Raw genomic sequence first — 22312 nt, 5'->3', positions numbered from 1 at the left:
AGAAATAAGCATGTCATTTGAAAGACCAATTCATGCTTATTACAACAGGTAATAAAACTCCTGTACGTTGAGAACTGTTTGAGATCTTCAGCTTGGAAATTTATATGAGAAAATGAGTGGATGCACGTTTCAACGCGTTAAGTATTCTCACCCATGGCGAAGCCTGATGGTTTGAACTTGCTATTGCTTGATCACTAGGGTTCATTTACAGACAAATTGTCCATTACAAGTTGCATGACGGATGGCAAAGACCTAATGGTTGAGAAGATACCAAAGAATTGCACATGATGTGTTTTGATGTGTTTTGATTCCGATCAATCAAAGATTATGCAGGAGGTTGTACATAGTATGAATCTTCTTCATCTGGACGTTATAATGTACCAACGAAACAATCAAATCAAATAAAGTTCGTGTCCATACAAATCACTTCCGATCACCGCGATACATTGAATTGTTTCAGTTTGCGTTCTGCAAGGCAGGTTACGAACAAATTATAGGCCTATAACTTTTGAATCACTTGTCGAATTTGCTTTTTGCTTTGGTTCTGCGAACTGTTCTCTTGACGGATGCAACACAATTCCACATATAAAATGTTCATGGTGCAAGGGAATATTTTGCCTGCGTCATTTCTTCATAAAACAGAAGAACAACAGTGATCAACTTTCATCTCTAACCTATGATTATTGTAAACAATGTAATGACTAATTGTATCTAACAAAAGCGTTAGTTATTGCAAAATACTTTTTTTCTGTTTTCCGATAGCTTTCAATTCATATGTCAATATTCGTTACTAATTATGTTGTACTTGGATAAGCTTGCATATGTGCATTATTTTTATTCATATTAGTTTCATTTTTCTTGTATATAGTTTAGTGGTTTAGTGAATTCTTTGTGATTCTTTTAGTGATTTTTCTAGTGAGTTTTAGTGAGTTGTGTTTGCATTGGCTGGCAACAGTGCCTTCAGTGTGCTATTCAAGTGGGTCTGTGCATTCGACAATGTGCTTCGAAGTTCAACTAGACAAGCATATTCATTAATAGTTTCAGAAAAGCATATTTATTCATAGGTTTTAGAGAAATACTCATGTTCATTAATATACAAGATTCACATGTTCTTAACAGTGTTTTAGAGTGCTACTCAGTTTATGTGTGATCGAAGACAAAGTATGATGGTTAGCAAGCAACATGTGGTTTAGCTAGCAGCAAGCAACGATTACTGCAGAAAGATGTTAAGATAAGTAATTCATTGTACTAATATTTAAGTATTATATCAGCATATTAACATATGAACAAAGCATGTTATATTTATCATATTAACACATGTACCTTTAAATAAGAATTGAAGCAAGTAACATCTAAAATATTCGTCAAGTCTTATTTCTCGTTCCTTCATGATATCTGGGTAAATCAGTAATATGGGTTTAATCATACAGTTCATTTGCTGTGGTTGTGATATGCATGAGTTGTAAATAAAGTACATAAACATATCACCCCTTCATACATCAACATTTTTTGGTCCTCCGTCCACCGGATGTCAGAACGAGAAACGTGACTTTGCATTGTTTGTTCTCGTGTGTGTTTGTGTGGGTGCTGCTGTCATAAGCAGGACAAAGCTGTTCATATTAGTACAGTGGTGTGTGTGCATTCAACCCAGCTGAATTCAAGGTTACATGTTTGTAGGTCACTCAGAAGTAAAAAAAAAAAAAAAAGAAAGACAAACAATGGCAGAAGTGCAGTTGGGTCAATTAATTAAGAAACGTGCTTCGGTCAAAGGTCAGGCAACAAGAATACAGACATTTCTTCAAAAACTACAGAATGAAAATAAACCTAGCATACAAGAAGCAAGAACGAGGCTAGTTGCACTTGAAGGGGTTTTTATTAAGTTTGATGAGATACAGTCAGAAATAGAGCTCTTGGATGAGACGGGTGAACAAGAAACGCACAGAATTACATTCGAGGAACTGTATTATGATTCAAAGGTTAAGTTGCAAGAATTTATTGATAGTTTTGAACAAAAAACGGATTCAGGGACAGCAAATAACAAAGCTGCAAATTGTGGTAGTAGTTCAGTACAATTGCCTAAAATTTCTTTGTCCATATTTTGTGGTAAATACGAGGAGTGGTCGCCATTTAAGGACATTTTCATTTCCCTTATTCACAATAACGAATCATTAAGTACAGTTTGTAAGTTTCAATATTTGCGCACATCGCTCAAGGGAGAAGCGTTTACATTAATAGCAAATCTGCCTACAGTAGAAGTTAATTACGAAATCGCATGGAAGCTTCTTGTTGAACGCTACGAAAACAAACGGTTGATAGCTTCGACATATGTACGAGGGTTGCTCAATATCAAGCCAGTAACGAAAGAAAATGCTAAAGACATTAGACAATTTGTAAATACTGCACGTAGTAATTTTCAAGCCCTTGAAGCATTGAATTTGGACAAACCTTTGCATGACGTACTACTAACACAGCATTTAGTAGAAAAACTTGATTCGGCAAGCAAAAGGGAATGGGAAGCTGAGCAAAGTAGTGACTCCTTTCCATCGTTATCGGAATTATTTTCATTTTTAGAAGGTCGTTGTCAAATGTTAGAAAATATTCGTCCTACTCAATCTGAAAGTACTTATGACAACAAAAGTGTAGATTCCAAAGCAAAAAGAAAGAATAACAGTCAAGTGAATGCGTTTGTTACTGTGCTTCCAAATGCATGTAATATTTGCCGTAGCAAAGAAACGCATGCTGTTTTTCGCTGCCCAGAATTTCTGAGTGCCAACATTAATCAAAGAAAGGAGCTCGTGAAGCAAAATAAATTATGTTTTAATTGCTTAGGTAATAAACATCAAGTAAGGGCATGCAAATCAAGTGCTTGTAAGAAATGTAATTTTAAGCATAATACACTGTTGCATGAAGATACTACTAAAGAGGCTACTAACAAAGACAGTTCAAGCAAAACAAATAACAATACTACTAACGTACCTAAAGTTAAGGAACAGAATCAGGTTCAAGTTCAACCACAGGACTCTTATTGCTCATTTAAGATTAATTATGGTCAGCAAGTCTTATTAGCAACAGCGTTAGTTAACGTAACAGACACTAAAGGTCGTTTTCAACAATGCAGAGTGTTATTAGATGCAGCGTCTCAATCGAATTTTGTAAGCGAAGCTTTAGTTCATAGATTAGGCCTCAAGAAAACGAAAAATCGTGTTCCCATTAGAGGTATCAATTCTGTAACCTCCGAAGCTCAGTACAGTGTTAAAGTTCATATTTATTCAAGAACATGTGATTTTAGTGCAGTGGTCGATTGTTTAGTATTGCCAAACATTACAGGTTGCATACCTTCTAAGGATATTGATTACAGTAATTGGAACTTGCCAAAGGATATTTGCTTAGCCGATCTAAATTTTCATCGCTCGTCGTCAGTAGACATGCTTATAAGTGCGGGGTTATTCTACAGTCTCCTTGAGCCAGGCCAGAAGACTAGAAAAGGAAATTATCCAGTTTTGCAGGAAACGAAGCTAGGATACGTTGTCGTCGGAAATATGCCTTCAATACCCGAAGAAGCCAACCAGTCGGTAATTTCATGTTTTGCTCAGATGGAGACAGACTTGGATACACAATTGAGAAAATTCTGGGAACTCGAAGATCTTCAGACTAAGATTTACACGCCGGAAGAAGAAAATTGTGAGAAGCATTTTTTAAAAAATACAACCAGAAATGGAGATGGAAGATTTATTGTCAAATTACCAAAGAAGGAAGAGAATGCAGCTTTAGGAGAGTCTTACAACATGGCACTACAAAGATTTAAGCAGCTTGAAAGAAGATTGCTACAAAATCCTGAGTTTCATAAACAATATGCCGCCTTCATGGATGAGTATTTAAGTTTGGGTCACATGCGAAAGGTTACAGAAGAAGACGTGAACAGCAGCAGCAGTTGTTATCTTCCACATCATCCTGTATTCAAGATGGACAGTACAACAACTAAATTAAGAGTGGTTTTTGATGCAAGTGCAAAAACGTCTAATGGCAAATCATTGAATGACATTCTTCAAGTTGGGCCAATTGTTCAAGATGACTTGTACTCCATTATTTTAAGGTTTCGGTTGTATCCAGTTGCATTCACAGCAGACTTAGAGAAAATGTACCGCCAAATATTAATTCATGATGAGGACAAGGGTTTACAACGCATCCTTTGGAGAAATTCAGTAGAAGAACCGATCCAGTCGTATGAGTTACAAACAGTGACGTACGGGACTTCGTCAGCATCCTTCTTGGCAACAAGATGTCTGAAGCAAATAGCGGAGGAAAATTCCAAGGAATTTCCAGAAGCAGCAGAAGTAATAAAACACAATTTCTACATTGATGATGTGTTAAAATCAGTACCAAACGTGTCAAAGGCCTTAGAACTACAGAAGGATCTTATTAATATTTTAAGCAGAGCAGGTTTCAAGCTTTGTAAATGGAGTTCTAACAAAGAAGAAGTACTTCAAGGAGTTCCTGAAGACTTCAGGGAAAAACAACAGCCAATCATACTTGGTCAGCAAGACGGTGTTAAGACTTTAGGAATAGCATGGATTCCATTAACAGACAAACTTATAATTTCGAACAAAATTTGTAAACACGGAACTGCAGTAGAAAGTAATGTTGCAATGACAAAAAGACAAGTCGTCAGTATAGTGTCATCTATCTTCGATCCATTAGGTCTAATCGCTCCAATTGTCATCAAATACAAGAATTTCTTACAGAAGTTGTGGAAAACAGGGATGGATTGGAATGACCCATTAGACACAGTCCTACAAGTTGAGTGGAATCAATTAATGTATTGGTTACCTGCGATGGCGAAGATACAAATTACAAGAAACGTAATGTCTTCGGAGAACGTTAAGGAAATTCAATTACATGGTTTTTGCGATGCAAGTGAAGAAAATTTTGGAGCAGTAGTGTACATCAGGGCTACAGACGAACAAGGAAACATTGAAGTCAATTTACTTTGTTCAAAGTCGAAGGTTGCACCACTGAAGAAGCAGACTTTGCCTAGATTGGAATTATGTGGAGCACTGTTACTTTCGAAGCTAATAGACAAAACGCTATCCATATTAAATATAGAGGTCAGTGGTATACACCTGTGGACAGACTCGACGATAGTTTTGTCATGGATCAAATCACCTCCCAATCGTTGGAAGACATTTGTATCCAACAGGGTGGCTCAAATTCAGAGAATCACATCAATCAATCAATGACACCACGTGCCTAGTAAAGAAAATGCGGCAGACATAGTTAGTCGAGGAGCGGATCCCAACACTCTTATTCAGTCTCGAGAGTGGTGGCATGGTCCAGAGTTTCTTCACAGAGCGGAATGGCCATGTCAAGAACAAAATGAGCCGGCTAATATTCCAGAAGAGAAGAAAGTCATGATAAGTTTGGTGGCAGTTCATGAAACAAGCTTTATGAAAAGATATTCCTCGTTAAACAAAATGTTGAGAGTAGTAGCATATTGTTTGCGATTCAAACATAATTGTCTTTCCAAGAAATCAGAAAGAAGAACCGATAGTCTTGACGCTTCGGAACTTCGTTTAGCGTTACACAGATGTATCAAGATAGTACAACATACTACCTATCATCAAGAAATATTGAACTTGCAGCAACAAATGGAAGTTTCAACAAAGAGCCCAATCAAGGATCTTTTTCCATTTCTGGACACGGAAGGAATGCTAAGAGTAGGAGGAAGATTGGAACATTCAAACTTATAGTACGACAACAAGCATCAATTCATCTTACCTGCAGGACATCATTTCACTCACCTGATAGTCAAAGAAGAACATAAAAGGTTGCTTCATGCAGGACCACAGCTTCTTATTGCATCTTTGCGTACAAGATATTGGATTCCAAGAGCTAAAAAGATGGTCAAGGCAATAGTACACAATTGTTTGGTTTGTTTCAAGTGGAGATCAACAAGTTCATCACAGTTAATGGGACACTTACCCAAGGAGAGAGTAAATGAAGCAAGACCATTTGTACACGTGGGAGTTGACTATGCAGGATTCTTTTATGTCAAGCCCACGATTCGCAGCAAAATTCAAATGAAAGTCTATGCAGCGTTGTTCATCTGTTTAGCCACTAGAGCAGTTCACATAGAAATAGTTTCAGACTTAAGTTCTCAAGCCTTCATCGCCGCATTGAAGAGATTTATTGCTAGGCGAGGAAAATGCTTATCTATCTGTAGCGACAATGGTTCAAACTTTGTTGGCGCCAATCGAGAATTGCAACAATTTTTTGAATCCAAGACTAACCGAAAGGACATCCTGGAATACTCAGCTCAAGAAGGTTTAGAATGGAAGTTCATTCCTGCCAGATCTCCTCACATGGGGTCATGGGAAAGTTCAATAAAATCCATGAAGTACAACCTACGGCGTGCAGCAGGAACAGCAAGTCTGACATACGAAGAGTTGAATACGTTACTTATTCAAATTGAAGCCATTCTAAATTCAAGACCATTGACAGCCATTTCCAACGATCCTACAGATCCAATGTATCTCAGTCCAGGACATTTTTTGATGGGAGCTACACTTCTCAGCCTTCCGGAACCAGATCTACTGGACGTACCTATCAACAGATTAGGAAGATGGCAACGGATTCAACAAATGAAGCAGCATATTTGGAAACGTTGGTCAAGGGATTACCTCAACCAGTTACAACAAAGAAGAAAATGGAAGTCAGCTCAGCCTAATCTACAACCGGGCATGGTCGTATTGTTAAAAGAAGACAATGTTTCTCCTCAAGTGTGGAAGTTAGGTGTGATTGAAGAAGTTCATCCGGGCAGTGATAATTTAGTGCGAGTGGCAACTGTGAAGTGTAAAAGTGGCATTTTTCGGCGTAGTGTTGCTAAGCTAATTCCTTTATCCCTAGAATATTAATTGATTGTGTCCAATCAAGGAGGGGGAGGATGGATAAGCTTGCATATGTACATTATTTTTACTCATATTAGTTTCATTTTTCTTGTATATAGTTTAGTGGTTTAGTGAATTCTTTGTGATTCTTTTAGTGATTTTTCTAGTGAGTTTTAGTGAGTTGTGTTTGCATTGGCTGGCAACAGTGCCTTCAGTGTGCTATTCAAGTGGATCTGTGCATTCGACAATGTGCTTCGAAGTTCAACTAGACAAGCATATTCATTAATAGTTTCAGAAAAGCATATTTATTCATAGGTTTTAGAGAAATACTCATGTTCATTAATATACAAGATTCACATGTTCTTAACAGTGTTTTAGAGTGCTACTCAGTTTATGTGTGATCGAAGACAAAGTATGATGGTTAGCAAGCAACATGTGGTTTAGCTAGCAGCAAGCAACGATTACTGCAGAAAGATGTTAAGATAAGTAATTCATTGTACTAATATTTAAGTATTATATCAGCATATTAACATATGAACAAAGCATGTTATATTTATCATATTAACACATGTACCTTTAAATAAGAATTGAAGCAAGTAACATCTAAAATATTCGTCAAGTCTTATTTCTCGTTCCTTCATGATATCTGGGTAAATCAGTAATATGGGTTTAATCATACAGTTCATTTGCTGTGGTTGTGATATGCATGAGTTGTAAATAAAGTACATAAACATATCACCCCTTCATACATCAACATTTTTTGGTCCTCCGTCCACCGGATGTCAGAACGAGAAACGTGACTTTGCATTGTTTGTTCTCGTGTGTGTTTGTGTGGGTGCTGCTGTCATAAGCAGGACAAAGCTGTTCATATTAGTACAGTGGTGTGTGTGCATTCAACCCAGCTGAATTCAAGGTTACATGTTTGTAGGTCACTCAGAAGTAAAAAAAAAAAAATGAAATTTGACATGAAATTTACCACATACTTGTCTTTGCCGAGTATAATTATACACATACTAACATTATAAGAAATACCGGGCGAATTCATTATCAAATTATATTACTAGAACAACATAATTATAATCATGTGACAATAATTTTGGACATGAGTGTACATACAGAGACCTGTTTACCTTTGTTAGATGTTGGTCTGAACAACAAGCTCCTAAGGATCATCTAGTTTCTTTCATGCTTCTTGGCGTCCAGTAATGTTACGTCTAGCAACTTTCTCTCAGGCTCGTGGCAGTCAGCACGCTATCGTGGCAGTCGGCACCTTGATATTGGCAATAAGCGCCAGCCGTGGCAATCAGCACCAATAATTGGCTGTGGCAGTCTGCACCCGTGGCAGTCAGCACCCCACCGTCAAAAGAGCCCATAAATTATATAGGAGTGACTCATGTCATGTTTTTAAAACTTTTATGGTAAAAATGTTTTCAATGATTTAAAAAACATTTTGAAACCCATTGGTCACTGTTAATACAGGACAATGGAGAGGTATTGTATTTGTATAAAATAAGTTACTTCTGATGATCCATATATGTGTTTGCATATGCAACAGGGGATTCCTCTGCCGTGTCGTGACAAAACGCTGTAACTTTGGCGAAGAAGTTTTGCGAAAATGAGCCTTAAAGTTTTCATCCGAAAATGTGATCTGTATCGTGTAGAACCAGTGTAACTAGGCAATAATGGTCAACCAAACAATTTTCACCAAATTTAATCACACAACATGCATTTACGTAACATTACATGTAACCACGTGTTTCCAAAGTCAAGATACACTATTTTTACACGATACAGATCACATTTTCGGATGAAAACTTTAAGGCTCATTCTCGCAAAACTTCTTCGCCAAAGTTACAGCGTTTTGTCACGACACGGCAGTCCTATGAGGGGTTCATAGCACAGGTGCACCATTGTTATTTTAGAGGGAGATGTGAAGCAATGGAGCTTGTGCAGATGATTGTGCAATTGCAAGAGAAGAATGGGAGATTTGGCATTACGTCAGAAATTACTGCCTAAAAGAAGTTTTAAATCTGCATTTTAAGACTTTTAAGTATATTTGATCCGAGTCACACTCCCGGACCCCCTTTTGTTGTCGGGAGGGGGCAGTACGTAGGTCTATATATGAGTAGGCTCCCTAGGAAGTACCTTTCTGGTGGGTTCTTGGGTTGCAGTACGGCTCTGCAATTACGTGTTACTTCTGTTCAGGCCACTTCCTTTAGTACACAATATCAAAAAGACGATTGTCTATATTCCTCGTTCAACCAAACTTGTTGAAGTCCACCATTTTCGAATTTTCAATATTTCTTGTGTTATAATAATATCTTAGTGGATATTTTATATTTAATGTAAGTGCCCTGGAAGGGTAGATGGCCAACTTCTTGGTTGTCGGTGACTGCAATTGAAAAACTGGGAATGTTTCTCAATCGAAGGCTCCTTTCGACCTAGGTCCCGAGGATACATATGCAACATTGTAAATGTTACGTTAACAATCTGAAGCTTCTTTGTGTGTAATGCTCAAGTTTTATGGTTTCTGAGGATCACCTGGTCACGAGTCTGTCCAGGATGCCAAGTATGGTGAGCCACGTGGCTGGTGACTTCTGGATCACGGATCAGGAAGATGTTGACCCGTTTCACTGCTGTTCGGCAAACGACTACGCCACCTCTTTAATAGTAACATTGTTTATATTGTGTATTTCACTGAACTTGTCGTGTATTTCACTGGAGTGAGATGATCTATGGGACTTCAAAATTTAAGTTCCTGAATATGTAGATTATAAACATGTACATACAATCGTAATTAGATCGAAGTGCATAAAAGGGAATTACGAGGCAAGGGCGCCCATCAGGGTGGCAAGGTGGGGTGCCCGCCCCCCCTAAGAGGAATATCGAAAACCCAATAGAATTTTTACATTAGTTACAGCAAAATTTGAAACTATATTTGAAACGTTGCTTATAGGCCTACTTGCCCCCCTTTGGAAACCCTTGTTACGAGGTGAATTACAAGAGAGGAAAAAGGAAAATAAAACGTGAGAAGATTGAATTAAAACAATGAATATCATTTCTTCTAAATGTATGTTCGATAATATTGGTAAACAACTGCACGTAATACTTCGAAAGTTTTCTCTATTATTTCTTCTATTCTAATTTATCCCACATTATAAAATTCATCCAGATTGAAAATAGACCAGCATCAGCATCTACATGAAAAGTAGCACTTCTTGTCTGAACTAATCTCTCAATACCATAAAAAGACTTATTCTATAAGCAGATTGCACTTTTCCTAGGCAGAGGAAATTCGTTTTTTAACCCACAAGAAAGCCTAGAGACCTGAAGGAGCAAAGTCATGATAATAGCGCAGAGGGTAAGGTCGCTGTAGTGCAGGGGCGGAAGCTATTTGAAATAACTGAATACATACGCTAGGCAAGTGTATATTAGGTGTTACAGTATGCAGTGCTTTCTGGCCTATGACAGACACGCTTATATGTTGTATTTACCTTATTACACACTTACAGATTTGCATCTTGTATGAGATCTATAGACGCTACTCTTTCCTTGTGAGTAATATATTTTATCCGTAAAATGTATATTGTTCTCAATGTCCACCATAGAATTTTAATCAGTTTAAATTCTTACATTTCATCCTAGCACTTCGATGAAAACACCCAATTAGATTTAGTAAAAAACTATTCTCAATTAATAAATTCTCCTTGGAAAACGTACGGTACGTAAGATTGATTCCGCAGTACAGTCTTTTAAATTTCATGCCTATTTATGTATTGCCCAGAACTCCGTTAATATGCTAATTCCTATCTGAGGATTTTATTTCTTCTGTAATCGATGTTCAGTGATAGAATAGAAAAAGGCGACTTTTTACGTATGTCTATATTACATCTTCTTTAGCATTAAACACATTCCGAAAAACAATGAATCAGGTTCCTTTGTATTCTTCTTAGCCACTTCCACTCCATTAAATTTAATATATACTGCAAATTAGCCGTCAAAAGACTACATTCCATTCACGCATTTTGCCTACCCGCCTCTTCTCGTTCTCACTGTTGCACAAAGAAAGCAGATGAAGAAAAAAGTGAATTATTAAAAGAAAAGAATTCTTTTAAAAGAAAGAGTACGTTGGAACAAGCAACGCATCCGAAAAAATGATTGGTCGTCGCCATATAGCTACTGCTTTAAACCATAGCTTCATCATCTTTCCAATGATCTCTGGTTGCACCAGAATTTAGAGATAACATCTAACAGTGTTCATTCGATTAATCACGGCATATTAGGCGCTCAGACACTAATAACCTAGCGGTCTCTGTTTCCTTTGTAAAGAAGAGAAGATGCGGCTTGTATGTATAGATGTGTGTGTATATATAGATATAGATAGAAAAGCGGCTTCCAGTTCAAGGGATAAAAACCGAAAGAAAAAAAAAGTTGATAGGAGCTACTATATAACTAGCCCATTGGCGCAAGAAGCGTACGTCGGTAGACAGTTTTGTTTCGTCTTTACTTAACTTATCTTGATGTCCGAATCAACATGATCACTTACAACACATTGCTTCTCTCTCTCTCTCTCTCTCTCTCTCTCGTATCCTTTTCTATCTTTCCTCTCTTTCTACTTCTTCATAAAAACCTTTTTCTCTTCTCCTTACTTCCAATTCTTACAATCTCTCACTCTCTCGGTTATCCCTTTTATTTTCATATATACAATCAAAATATTTTTTAAAAATTAATTTTAAAATATATCGAACTCATACGTGGCTAAGCGGTTAGTGTATGAGCCTTTGGCGTGGAATATCCAGGTTCGATTCCCGGCGGGAGCTCATGTGGTTCGGATTCCACGTTAATCAGTAGGTCCACGTCTTATATAGCCTCGCTGGTGGAATGGACTTTACACTCAATTAAACTAATTCTATAATATTATTATATTGCGTATTACGGGGAGAAAAATATCCAAACATGAGATATACCAATTGATAAATCCGATTAAGCTGAACAAAATATGAATATGTGTAAATTCTCATGCGTAGTTGACGAGTAAACTAGTATTTTGCAAACCCAGAAACTGGTACACTGTGAGTTAACATGCCATCTATTAAGATGGAACTGATACTGAGGTATACCCTAATCAAAGTTTTGTTAGGTAACATTTTGTGGCACTAATAAACTTAATCTGCACCATATCTTATACTGCCTTGCCGAGACATTTCTAATATTACTACGTCAATACAACAGCCAAGAAAATGTTAACCAAAGCAGCAGTGTCCCTACAATTGCATCCTGTGACAATTGTGATCAACTGAAACTGACATAACTAAATTATTATTATTATTATTAGACTATTATTATTATTATTATTATTATTATTATTATTATTATTATTATTATTATTATTATCAGTAGTAGTAGTAGCAGAAATAGTAGTAGTAATAGGTAGTAGTAGTAGTAGTAGTAGTAGTAGTAGTAGTATATAGACGCAATATTAGTGATTTCTCTCGCACTTTTTTCGTGTCTGAGACTGGCAAAATAGTTGGAACCCCGGCCTATGCTCAATTGTTTGGGCGTGTATATATTCAGTGTTGATCATCAGTTTGTGGTATTTTTTTATTTATTTATTTTGACACTTTCTTGTCTAGTACTGCTATTACAGACCATATATGAACATGAAGTATCAGTATAATTATGCATCGTCAGTTTCACGGTGAACTGTGCATAAATCCAGATTCAGAGCATGGACAAACACAAAAGATCTCAGGCATTTTCTGAAATAACCAGTAACTTCGAACTTCTGAATAATTCTCCCGGTTGCCTCATGTGTCTTTCATACATACACATACTAACTTGGTAAACATTCCAAACAGTTCCTTTATCTTGTATTCTCGTACCATGTTTTTAATCCTGCGTCTTCACTGGTAGAACAACCATTTACCCACAGGAATATTTTCGTTTTCTAGCTACTGTTGTACAAAATAATTCAAGAGTTCTACTAACTCTCAATTACTAGGAGATTCACAGGTGATGAATAAACTGCTTTCACCTGGGTTGTTTACCCTGGAACTACATTAATTTCATACTTGGTGCTTTCGAAGTCAACATGAATAGCAGGCTCATAACCACTGAGGGGTTAGAGTAAGCAGTGTCTACCCTAAATTATTTTTTGTTTGCTCTAAAATAGAATGCTGTAAAAAAAAAAGTTTATTTATGAAATTTTATTTATGAAATTCAGTTTAGCACATTTTACTCATTTCTACGTAAAATTATATGCTTATTGCTAGATGTAGAAAACATTTCCCATTAGCCAGGCCTTTTCTCACTCTAAGAATTTCAAGTACCCTCTTATTGCATAATCAAACATCAAAAGCTTGGGGCCAGGTGCATTTCCAAAGCATAGTTGCAATTTATTTAATTTTCATTAAGTGCGAAAATAAATAAACTGTAAAGCTGGCCCATATTGCTAGGAAGTGATCAGGGAGACTTAGCAGCCCCTGAGCCCAACTTAGGCCCCATTGTGGCCATCTTCAGCTACCTTAAACTTTCAGTTGTTTGTTTAGACAATTATATGTTCAAAAAATAAGCAGGTAAGATTCTAAGGCGAAAAGGACCTACAGCTGTTACAGATTGCATAAATTAATAAACAGTTTCATGGTGTTCCTTGATATGTGTCATTGCCCTTTCAATATTAATTTTTGTCCTCTCTAAGAAATCAGGCTGGTTGTGGCCCTGATGAGTAATAAAAACTTGGGTAAATTATTTACTGTAGCTCTTAAATGCGTTGAAAACCGTTTGCGAATCCTACTGATGTAACTTTCAATACTATACGTACCAAATTAACTTTAGTAAGTAATTTTCACATTCAACTGTCTTCGGATTTTAGCTTCAATATTAGTTATTAATCCTAAATTTCACTGCGTCTTCTTCTTTCACCGAATGCCTTTGGCTACTAAATTATCGCACATCTGGGCAAGTGACCATGTTCGGCGAATCAGGAATTCCTGTTTGGAAAACAAGCATCCTCTTCGCCTACCAAATTTTCCGTTCTACGGTACTTATTCCCGCCTCTTGATTTTCTTTAATTCAAACATTTACCTTTCTTTATAACTAAACGATGTAAATATTCTTTTGCTTTAATAACTCAAGTCCCGTTACGTTGATATCCGTGCAAGTTGGTGTGGAACGCGAGTTTCACTTACCTTAGTTTTGGTGTTACTGAAGACGGCCGATTTGAATCACAAGTAACAATGGTCAAAAGTATGATAGGAAAAACGATAGAAACCAACAACTAAGAAATAGAAACAGAAGAGTAGAATGGACGAAAGAAAGAAAAGAAGAACGCAGTTCTTACATGGAATGAAATTTGACAAATACAGTATTATTTCTGTACAAATAGCACAAGAAAATGGAAATTCAATGAAATTCTTAGAAATGGTAAGAAGGATTATTGTTGTATGTGCAATGCGAAAAACTAAAAAATTTATTTCGGGGAGCCTTGAGTCCGATAGCCCCCCTAAATACGCCACTGATTCTGTATAATCCATTACATCATTCCACACGTTGCCAATATGCATAAAAATAATTTGACAACTCAATCTAATAATTATTCAAAAAATAATTTGAGAAACAATCTGTGGATAATCTTAAACAATTACATCAGGCAAAAAAGCAGTTACGAGTTATGAGAAAAAACTTTCATCATTTCAATTGTCGAAAGACTGATATCAAATTCGAAAAAAAATGTATATATTATATGTAACTGAGTTTATTGTATGTAACTTGTGATATTTAAATTACTGCTCAAAATCAAACTCAAAGTATAAAAATACATCATACGACTGTGCCTTCTAAACAGCAAAAATGTTTTACATCTAGGATCACTACCTAGGTACGCTATATGTAAATAAAAATTATCAAATAAAATCATATTTCAAAATAATCGTATTTGCAAACTCAGCTAAGAAAAATAAAATAGAGACTCAGTGGTTATTATCCAAAGTGGTGATTGCGCGAACGTGAATTTTGTGGACTTTGCCCGAAAGAAGAATATTGTCGTGGCTTTCCCCTAAAAGAACTGGTTTTTGCTCAGAGGCACAAAATTAATCACAGGACAATGAAGTGGATACCTTTTCTAATGTATAATACTAATCCTCATTGTAGTGGCGTAGCCAGAAAAATATAATTATTATTGATAATTTTTAACTTAATCTTGTTTTCAATAGCAATTTAATACGATAAAAATATATAACAAATCTTTCTCCCCAGTAAATAAGATGTAAACTCAAATATAAGGATCACTTATAGAAAAGTGGAAGGGCAGTTACTAGGATGCATGGTAGACTCACATGAGAGATATAAACAAATGCTTGTTTATGATTAGCCCAAACTGGCAAATATAAACAAATCCTTATCTCTGATTGGTCGAATGCCTGTCTACAATATTTATAAAATAGATTCGGCCTCATGATTTTCGTCGAATGAACACGAGTAGAAAATCAGTTCGGGCAGAAAAAGACGACAGGGAATCTCCAAGTCGGGCGGAAACCATGCAACGTAAATAGAGTCTATGTGATTACAAAACTAGAATTATGTAATTCTCCAAAATATGCAACATGAAAAATTAACAGAAAGTAACCGTTGAGTGATATGTCGACACAGGCTGCAGACAGTGCAAAATACTCTGTCAGAACTGCCTATCATACAGCTTTAGACCTCTTCTCCCGAAAGATGATGTGTCACGTTATCCCTTTTACTGCTCTTTGCACTGGTCTGCTCTTTGCCAAGTTCCATAAAGGGAACTTTTCTCAAACCATTGTCGTAATAACACGTCAAATCATTTGAAAAACGTGCTGCGGATGTGTTTAAACAGTAACTTTAGGCAAATAATCAGATGCAGCTTCGAAATGACGCCTTGTCTGCTACAGTAGTCAATAGGTGCGCTATATAAATTGAAAGAAAAAACTTCTACAGCCATGGACACACTACACGTATATGTAAAATAAAACTGATTTTTAAATTAACAAAATAACACTTTTGCTGCTTCCGAAAAGGAATCTTGTCCGTTACAGTAGTCAAGAAATACTGCAAATCGAAATAAACATATACAGTCGCTGTAAACCGTAGGGCCTTTCATATAAACCGAAAGAAACAAAGTTCTACAACTATGAACAAGTTGCATGTAAATAAGTGATTTTTAAATAAACAAATGCAAAGTCATGACATTAAAATAAATATTCATATATACAGAGTAAATTGAGAAAATGAAAATTATTTGTGGTCACAGTCAGGCCCGTGCTGGCCCACCGGGACACCGGGACGTGTCCCGGTGCGCCCTCCGAAATATCACAGTATAAATAAAGGTACAAGTTTTTAGTAATAATTCTTATAGTTTTTATTGGTAAAGAACCCTGAAAGATGGAGTGCGCCCTTTGCATTAGGCGCCCTTCCGAGACCACATTAAAGATGAACGATTTTATTTACTCTTCTGCATAGCACAGTTCTGTACAATAAATACACACAGTTACTGTTGGCGAAGAACCCGTGAAAGGTACAGTGCGCCCTTTACATAAGGCGCCCTACGAAACATCACTTCGCACCCCCACTAGAAGAGTGTTACATCTCCGAAAATAGCGATTTTGAGATAAACCTATAATCTAGTAAAGAAAAGTGCGCTCTTTCACCTGTAAAAAAATTATAATGATATCTCGTCTGGTTTCCGCTTGGGAGCGTTAATAACGGTCATCGGTTTTGGGTAAATGACATCCTACGAGTGTCTAGTAGTGTTGCATCATCTATACGTCAGTAGTGAGCGAGCTTCCGAAGGGTGAACGTCGCTGAGGACAGTTACATCTCAGTTGCAACTGTATTCGGCTGAAGGTAAGTTACTTTTTGAATTCTCTTCAACAGATGACCGTTACATATGCAGATGCAACTGTATTCGTCTTATATTGTTAAATGTTCAATTGATTGCATTTTGTAGAACAACGTTATTTATATAGATACACCCATATTCGACTTCTTGGAAACAGTATTTATTTCCCATCTCACTCTTCTTGTTGTAATCTAACATTATGTAACAGTCATCTTTTACCTAAATGGGAGGTAAATGTAGGGTATATTAATGTAAAAGAATATTGATGTTTCTAATAATGTACCTACTTTACAGTTACATCACTTAGCATTATAACACGACGAAATATTATTACATCTTCAATAATGTCACTTTAAATTTATCGTAATACTATTTTCGATTTTCCAAGGTATGCTGTTTCCGACAACACATTTTTCGTAAATATCCCTTCTAAAAATCAATTAAATATCAGAATAGTATAAGAGTATCTAAACTTCGCTGAGGCTCACGAAGAATTATTATTATTATTATTATTATTTTTACAGGAATAGCATTGTTGTCTGTTTTCATCTGCATTTTCTAACTTACAGAAGTGGGATTGTTTCTGGTATTGGGTTACTGTCTGCTGTTTATTCCTCCAACCGCAAATGTTGTAGGGAAATTTAACCATAGATATTATGGAGAATTAAATCCTCGTATTTCCTTTTATAAGGCCCTTTTTAGACGTTATGATAAATCATCAAGGGTGGAGATTTTTTTATCATATGCAAGAGAGATATTTTCTATTCACACACGGCGATATCGCTCGGAGATATTCCTCACAGAGGTCAATAGGGTCTGACATCTTTCGGAGGTTATGTGAACTATTTCAGAAAAATACAGGGCCACGATGTTTGCTTGAGGTGTGTGTGTGTGCGTTTCTACCTGCCACTTGTGAAAGGACAATTCCTGTTTCTTGGTAATTTGTGTTCCCGCCGTAGTAAAATAAAGAGCTTGAAATGGAAAAGAACTATTATGCGGCTTTTGCAATTATCATGTCCGTAGCAATGATATAATTGTGTTTATGTTTAAAAAAGAAAAGAAATATAGAACGGTGTTGCCTATTTAGACACTTAAGAATCGTTAATAGTAAGCTGAAAAACGAGTGTCATTTTATTGCTGGGGTTTTTAATTCATTTTTTGTATTTGTGTCCACAGAATATATCTAAATTAAAAGATAAAATATACATTCTTGTCCCCAGTGGCGGCTCGTAAGTATATGATATGGTAGTGCCAGAACGTGCACAATGAAAAAGCGTATATACGTAAAAAATGTACATGTAAAGGCATAAATAACATTATTTTATTACAATAACACACACACACACACACACACACACACACACATATATATATATATATATATATATATATATATATATATATATATATATATATATATATATATATATATATATATATATATATATATATGTATATATATAAATACCCTCCATTCCAAAAGAAACCGAACGTTTTAAAAAAAACAAAAAAGCAATGTACATTTTGGAACAAATCATTTTTATTAATCAATGTATTCCCCTTCTGCATCGATACACATATTTGCACGCTCCAACAAGTTGTCAAACGACTTCTCCATGTCCTTTATTGGAATGGTCTTTAGGACGGCGGTCGTCGCCTTCTCAATGGCATCAATCGATGCGTGCCACTTTCCTTTCATCGCCAAATGCAGTTTCGGGAACAGATAGAAATCGCACGGAGCGAGATCTGGTGAATAGGGCGGATGATGCAACCGAATAATGTGATTTTTGACCAAAAATTCAGTTACAAGTCGCGAACGATGTGATGGTGCATTATCGTCCAAAAGAGTCCAACTGCCGATTTCGCGATATTCGGGCCGAATACGACGAATTTTTGCCAGCAAACGCTTCATGACGCCCAAGTAAAACTCTCCAGTGACTGTCTGGCCGGGCTGAACAAATTCATTGTGGATAATTCCTTTTGAATCGTAAAAACAAATCAGCATGACCTTAACTTTTGACTTCACCAAGCGACTTTTTTTGGGTGTTCCTTCATCCGGCGCTCTCCATTCAGCACTTTGCCGCTTTGCTTCGGGCTCATATTCAAAACACCACGTCTCGTCACCAGTTACAATCGATTTCAAGAAGTTTCGATCCTGCGAGCACTTTTAACGATGTCTTTGCAATGCGCAATTCGATCAACTTTTTGGTCTTCGGTGAGTTTGTGTGGTACAAACCGCGAATTAACCTTCTTAAGGCCCAAAACTTCGGTCAAAATGCGGTATGCGGTTGTTTGAGGAATGCCTAATTCCATTTCACTAACTTTCACCTACGATTTTTTGTTATGTTTGATGAATTCACGCACTTTTTCGATGTTTTCTTCCGATAATCCGGTTCTGGGATGGCCTGATCTTTCGTCATTATCCAGCGTCTCTCTACCCGATTTGAATCGCCTGAACCACTTGAATCGCTTGAACTTGCGTACGGGATAGACACTCATCACCATATGCAGTTTGTAGCATTTGGTGCGTTTCACTAAAAGTTTTACCCAGTTTAACACAAAACTCAATTGCAGCTCGTTGTTTGAAACTCATTTTCCAACCGATGTACACAACACACTGACAGTTGAAACGCAATAACTTTGTTGCCGTGCATCCAAATGTCATGACATTTATACCAGTTGTCAATGAGGGACTACGCCATCTACCGGTAAAATATTACAACAGATGGCACTAGTGGTACTATTTGTTTTCAAAAGTTCGGTTTCTTTTGGAATGGAGGGTATATATATATATATATATATATATATATATATATATATATATATATATATATATATATATATATGTGTGTGTGTGTGTGTGTGTGTGTATTTATTTACTTAGAATAAAGTTGTATGTGTAAACTTATAAACATAAAGCAGATTTTGTCCCCCCTGCAAACACACACGGAAAACAAAATAACGCATACATCACAACCAAAAATTCAAACTGTTTTTCAAATATATGTTTATGTTAAATTGATGTAATCTTTCCTTATTATGGATCACTTACGTAACACACAATTTTAAATTAGGCATTGACTTTCCTAAATTTTTAACAGTTAGTTTGTCGTCATAGGGACGAAAAAGGATATTTCAGTATATTACTTCCCGCATTCATCGTAATGTATTGTCCTGGTTTCAATACAAATATAGAGAAAGAAAACAGCACTACACTTAAATACACAGCATCAAAACTTCGCAAAAATATATAATTGACAAGTTACATACACACACCACATTCAATACCACTCAGGCGCACAATGTGTTTATGTTTCAATCAGGGGGGAATCATACCTGCGTTGGCAACACAATAATGAAATAAACTCCAAATCGATTTTTGGGAGGGTCAAATCTAGATGGTACATATTGATATGAAATAAGTAACTAGTTTGGAAACACTGCAATGGGAACAAGTAAATCAGGAGTCACGTGTTAGAATTCCAGGCGACTTTACCTCCAAACCCAAGATCTCCTTTCCTAGAGCATCAAAATATAAGACGAAACAAATCTCCCGCTTCGAGCCACCTTCGATCGTGGCACAAAATGCTAGTTATTTCTCCGTACTTTCCTCCTGGTCTCCAACTACCGAGCATGCGCACAAACCATTTTTAGAACAGTCGGGAGAGCACGGGAGAACTTGGCACCAACACAGTAGAAATACATGTTGGTATACGTACTGCTAGCGCGCGAGTAATTCTGAGCGCATTCAATCACTGAGCGCTACTCAGAGCAGCTTCTCGTGAGCAATGATGACGTTGCAAGGAAAGTATTGTGCATAAAATTAAAAAGTTTCTTATTTAATAAGATGCAAATATTATTTATATTATTTTTTTGTATTATTTGTGGCAGTGCCATGGCACATTGGCTCCCCCTCAGCAGCCGCCGCTGCTTGTCCCAAGTATTTAAACATACAACACCCTCCCCATATATATATATATATATATATATATATATATATATATATATACCTTGTATACTAATCCGTAACTACGCAACTTCTCGTTAAATCTTTTAGGATTCATGGTATCTTTAGATACCATGGCGTAAGTGTTGTCTTTGACCGCTTATTTAGGTTCTATAACAGATATTTAGGCCGGCTTTTTTTATTGGTCAAAAAAAGGATGCATTTTGGAATCAGATGGTCATCTTGGTGGCGCCAAGTGGGGACAGAGGGAAGTGACTTATCCTTGAGGAAATTTCAAAACTTTTTCAAGCCTTTAGTTTCTAACATACCAGATTGAAACTTTGCACACGGATTGTGTGCACCTTTGAGTAGGCCTGTTTCTCAATTCTTTAGATCCATGTATACTCGGGCCCGAGGCTGAGGGTCGCAACTATTCCGAGGGGGCGATTTTTTCAGAAAAAATTATGATTTTTATCAATTTTTCCGCTTTAGGTGTACGATACGCACATGTGAGTCATACCGTTGGAAAGGGCTTGTTATATTGAAGAAAATAGTGTTTGAACCATGACTCTAGGCCAAATAGTAACGACGCAGTAAATTTTTATAATATGATTGAGTTGATTTTGAGTTTAATGTCCTGTTCAGCAGTGATGCTATGTGAGACGTGGACCTACTGATTAACGTGGAATCCAAACCACATGAGCTCCCACTGGAAATCGAACCCGGGTCTCCCACGCCAAAGGCGCGTACGCTAACCGGTTAGTTATACGTGCGTGTGTGGCCTAAATTCAGACTTTCAAAAAAAATTTCATCCCTTTGCTTTCAAGATACAAGATTGAAATTTAGCACACGCATTGTGTACGTAATACGTATTTTCAAGAAATTTTCAGATCCCTACGTGAACCCAGGGCCGGGCCAGAGTCAGTGTCGGATGTAGAAGGTAAAAGTCGGGGAGCCAGCCAGACCCCAGACTATGATAGGTATATCATGACTTTACTATAAACTTTCAAAAATATATAAATAATAAATTATTTTTTGACTCAAAAAACTGGGGTCCTAGGCAGGGCATGATTTAGGGAGGTGCAAAAGTGCACGTGCACCCCCGCGTTGTTGTAAATATATCGGCCGCGGTGGCTCAGTGGTAGAGCGTTCACCTCTGGTGCATGGGTTCCTGGTTCAAACCCTGCTCCCGCCAAGTTAACTTTGTGGTGGACAAACACCGTGTACGTGGGTTTCCTTCCACTTTCTTCATTCCACCATTTCATTCATTTCTCATTCTCACCGTCCCCTTTAGCCTAACCGTTATAACCGTGGGGCTGAAAACTAAAAAAGTTCATTTCATTTCGTTGTAAATGTACACTACCTAAAGTAAGAAGCTAGCAGAGAGCTTTGCAAAATAAATAGTTTAAGTCAATTTTCTGAAGGTTGAAGGAAAAGAATTCATCGAAATCAGACACTTAGCATTTCCAAAGGAATTTCTCATTCACATCACAGATAAAGCATTTAAAAAAACTCAAATTTAATTCAAATGTACTGGTAGTTATTGGTGCACCCCCTCAGAGAATCCTAGATCTAGGTCCCCCGGGCTAGAGCCGCCACTGGCCAAAGTGGTGAAGTGTTTCG

At 36.8% G+C, this 22312-nt stretch overlaps 3 protein-coding genes across 4 annotated transcripts in view; 2 read left to right on the top strand and 1 right to left on the bottom strand.

Annotated features, from left to right (window-relative positions):
- LOC145680770 (uncharacterized) overlaps positions 1 to 22312 on the bottom strand; it is a 621439-nt gene that overhangs the window by 199520 nt on the left and 399607 nt on the right. The window lies entirely within an intron of this gene.
- Positions 3786 to 5747, top strand: LOC145681969 (uncharacterized). The gene is made up of 2 exons (XM_081753569.1): positions 3786 to 4334; positions 5526 to 5747. Exons 1-2 carry the CDS (start codon positions 3786 to 3788, stop codon positions 5745 to 5747), a joined length of 771 nt encoding a protein of 256 aa, XP_081609695.1.
- On the top strand, positions 5898 to 6911 carry LOC145681968 (uncharacterized). Its single transcript, XM_081753568.1, has one exon. It carries the CDS (start codon positions 5898 to 5900, stop codon positions 6909 to 6911), a length of 1014 nt encoding a protein of 337 aa, XP_081609694.1.

This window comes from Thermobia domestica, chromosome 3 (genome assembly GCF_964235325.1).
Source record: "Thermobia domestica chromosome 3, izTheDome1.hap1.1, whole genome shotgun sequence".
Lineage (NCBI taxonomy): Eukaryota > Metazoa > Arthropoda > Insecta > Zygentoma > Lepismatidae > Thermobia > Thermobia domestica.
The sequence above is the reverse complement of the archived record's forward strand: the minus strand, read 5'-3'. Positions and strand labels throughout refer to the sequence as shown.